Source organism: Condylura cristata, unplaced genomic scaffold (genome assembly GCF_000260355.1).
Source record: "Condylura cristata isolate star-nosed mole 26May11 unplaced genomic scaffold, ConCri1.0 scaffold00029, whole genome shotgun sequence".
NCBI classification, from domain to species: Eukaryota; Metazoa; Chordata; class Mammalia; order Eulipotyphla; family Talpidae; genus Condylura; species Condylura cristata.
In genome coordinates, this window is record NW_004567130.1 from 21176483 (window position 1) to 21178233 (window position 1751).

Sequence of the window (1751 nt, forward strand, 5' to 3'; positions counted from 1 at the left end):
CCATCTTACAGAGAGAAAGCTGGAGCCCAGACACGCCCGGGCCACGGAGCGCGGGGGCAGAGCTGGGCTTTAACTGCCCGGCTGAGGGTCCCACCTGGGCGGGAGCTGAACGGCCGCGGAGGGGCGAGAGGACTGTGGCTGGGGGGCGGGGGCTCACCAGGAAGCAGCTGACGTCGATGAGCAGCACCGTGGGGACCCCGCCGAAGGTGACGCCCTGGAGCACGGTGCTGTTTTTGGCGGAGTTGTAGCAGTAGCTGTCGCTGGGCTGGTCCCCGATGCCCAGCCCCTCGCGGATGGACACGGTCTTGGGTTGCCACAGCTCCAGAAAGGGCGAGTTGCTCATGGTGCCTGCCCTGCAGAACAGGTCGGGCTCACACTGCGGCCGGTACCGACCAGCAGAGGAGAGCGGGCCGTGGGAGTCTCCTGCGGCGGCTCGTGGGTGCAGGAGCCACAGCTGGGATCCGGAAGGGCAGGGCGCCAGGGTCCCGCGGCCGGCAGCGTCCACAGAGAAAAGCGCCACTGTGCAGCAGCCCCGAGGTCAGCTGGTGCGTGCGTGGCTCGCGCGGGACACCGCTGGCAGCGGCCCCGGAGAGGGGGTGAGCAGGAAGCACGGGGGAGGGGGGTCAGCAGCCAGGAGACCCCGGTATAGGCAGGGGGAGGGGGGCAGGGAGATAGCAGAGAGAAGAGCGTGTGGGGACAGGCGAGGACAGAGGGACATCGGACAGTCAGGGCCGGCGGCCGGAGACCCGGCTCCCAGCGCTCGGAGGCAGCCCTGTCCGTGCGCGTGGACACTCTCGGGGGCCGAGCAGCCTGCTCCAGGCAGCCAGCTGGCCCCTCAGACCGGGCCAGCTCAGCCTCCTGACCCCCCAAGCCAGCTCCCCCTACTTTGCCTGCTCCCTCCAGCAGCTGTCACCCCAGTTCAGGGAGAGTGGGGGTGGGGAGGGAGCAAGTAACCGGGAGGGGGTTGTCTCAAGGGAGGGCCCCGGGCTGCTCAGGGACCCCATCGCCCACTCTGTCCCCAAGGGCGCCCTCGGCTCTGCCTTCTTGCCCTCCTCCCCTGTGCTCCCTTGGTCCAGCCAGAGGGCCCAGCACTTCCAAAGCAAATGTCCCTCCAGGCTGGCCACTGACCTTCCCTTTCCGAGGCTCCCGGGGGCCCTGGGGAAGCCGGTGGCAATCTCCAGGGTGTGTCCCCTAAACTGAGCGGCCCAGAGTCAGTCTCCAAGTTCTGGCCTGATTTTTACCTCATCTGTGGCTGAAGGGCCCTGAGAAACGCCTGCCACGGCCTCCCTGAGCGCCCACTTCCCCAAGGCTCTTTAAGCTAGATTCCCAAGGGGCCTGGGCCAGGCCTGGACTTCCGATTTGCTGTAAGCACAGAAGTCTGGGGCGAAGACGGAAAGGAGAGCCTGGACAGGCTGCCGGGCCGGCGGGCCGCGCCGGAGAGATCCCCAGTTCTGAGCCCTGGGACTCAGGCTGGACAATCACATACACGGGACGGAAAGTTCGGGAAGGAAGGTGGCTGCGGGCCGAGGACACGGGAGTGTCCCCAGGAGGCTGGGTCAGCTGCCCTCAGAGAGCCGGCCGCGGCAGCTTCAGAGTGGGGCGACCTCCACAGACCTGGCCGCCCTCCTCTGAGCCCCACCCCGGGGCACCACCCCAACGGGAAGCCGACAGGCCCTCGCCTGGCCCAACTTCCGGTGCCACACTTACCAGATGCCGCCGGAAGGGCTGAGGGAGGCGTCGGAGGCGTCTCA

At 68.1% G+C, this 1751-nt stretch overlaps 1 protein-coding gene across 1 annotated transcript in view; it reads right to left on the minus strand.

The window, feature by feature from the left end:
• Positions 1-1736, minus strand: part of TMEM63A (transmembrane protein 63A) — a 26789-nt gene extending 25053 nt beyond the window's left edge. Inside the window, exons 1-2 of the mRNA XM_012730866.1 lie at positions 1708-1736; positions 158-353 (exon numbers count right to left, since the gene is read on the minus strand). Coding sequence (XP_012586320.1) covers positions 158-343 — 186 coding nt within the window. The 5' untranslated portion in view covers positions 344-353; positions 1708-1736. The remainder of the gene's footprint in view (positions 1-157; positions 354-1707) is intronic.
• Between the last annotated feature and the right edge of the window lie 15 nt (positions 1737-1751).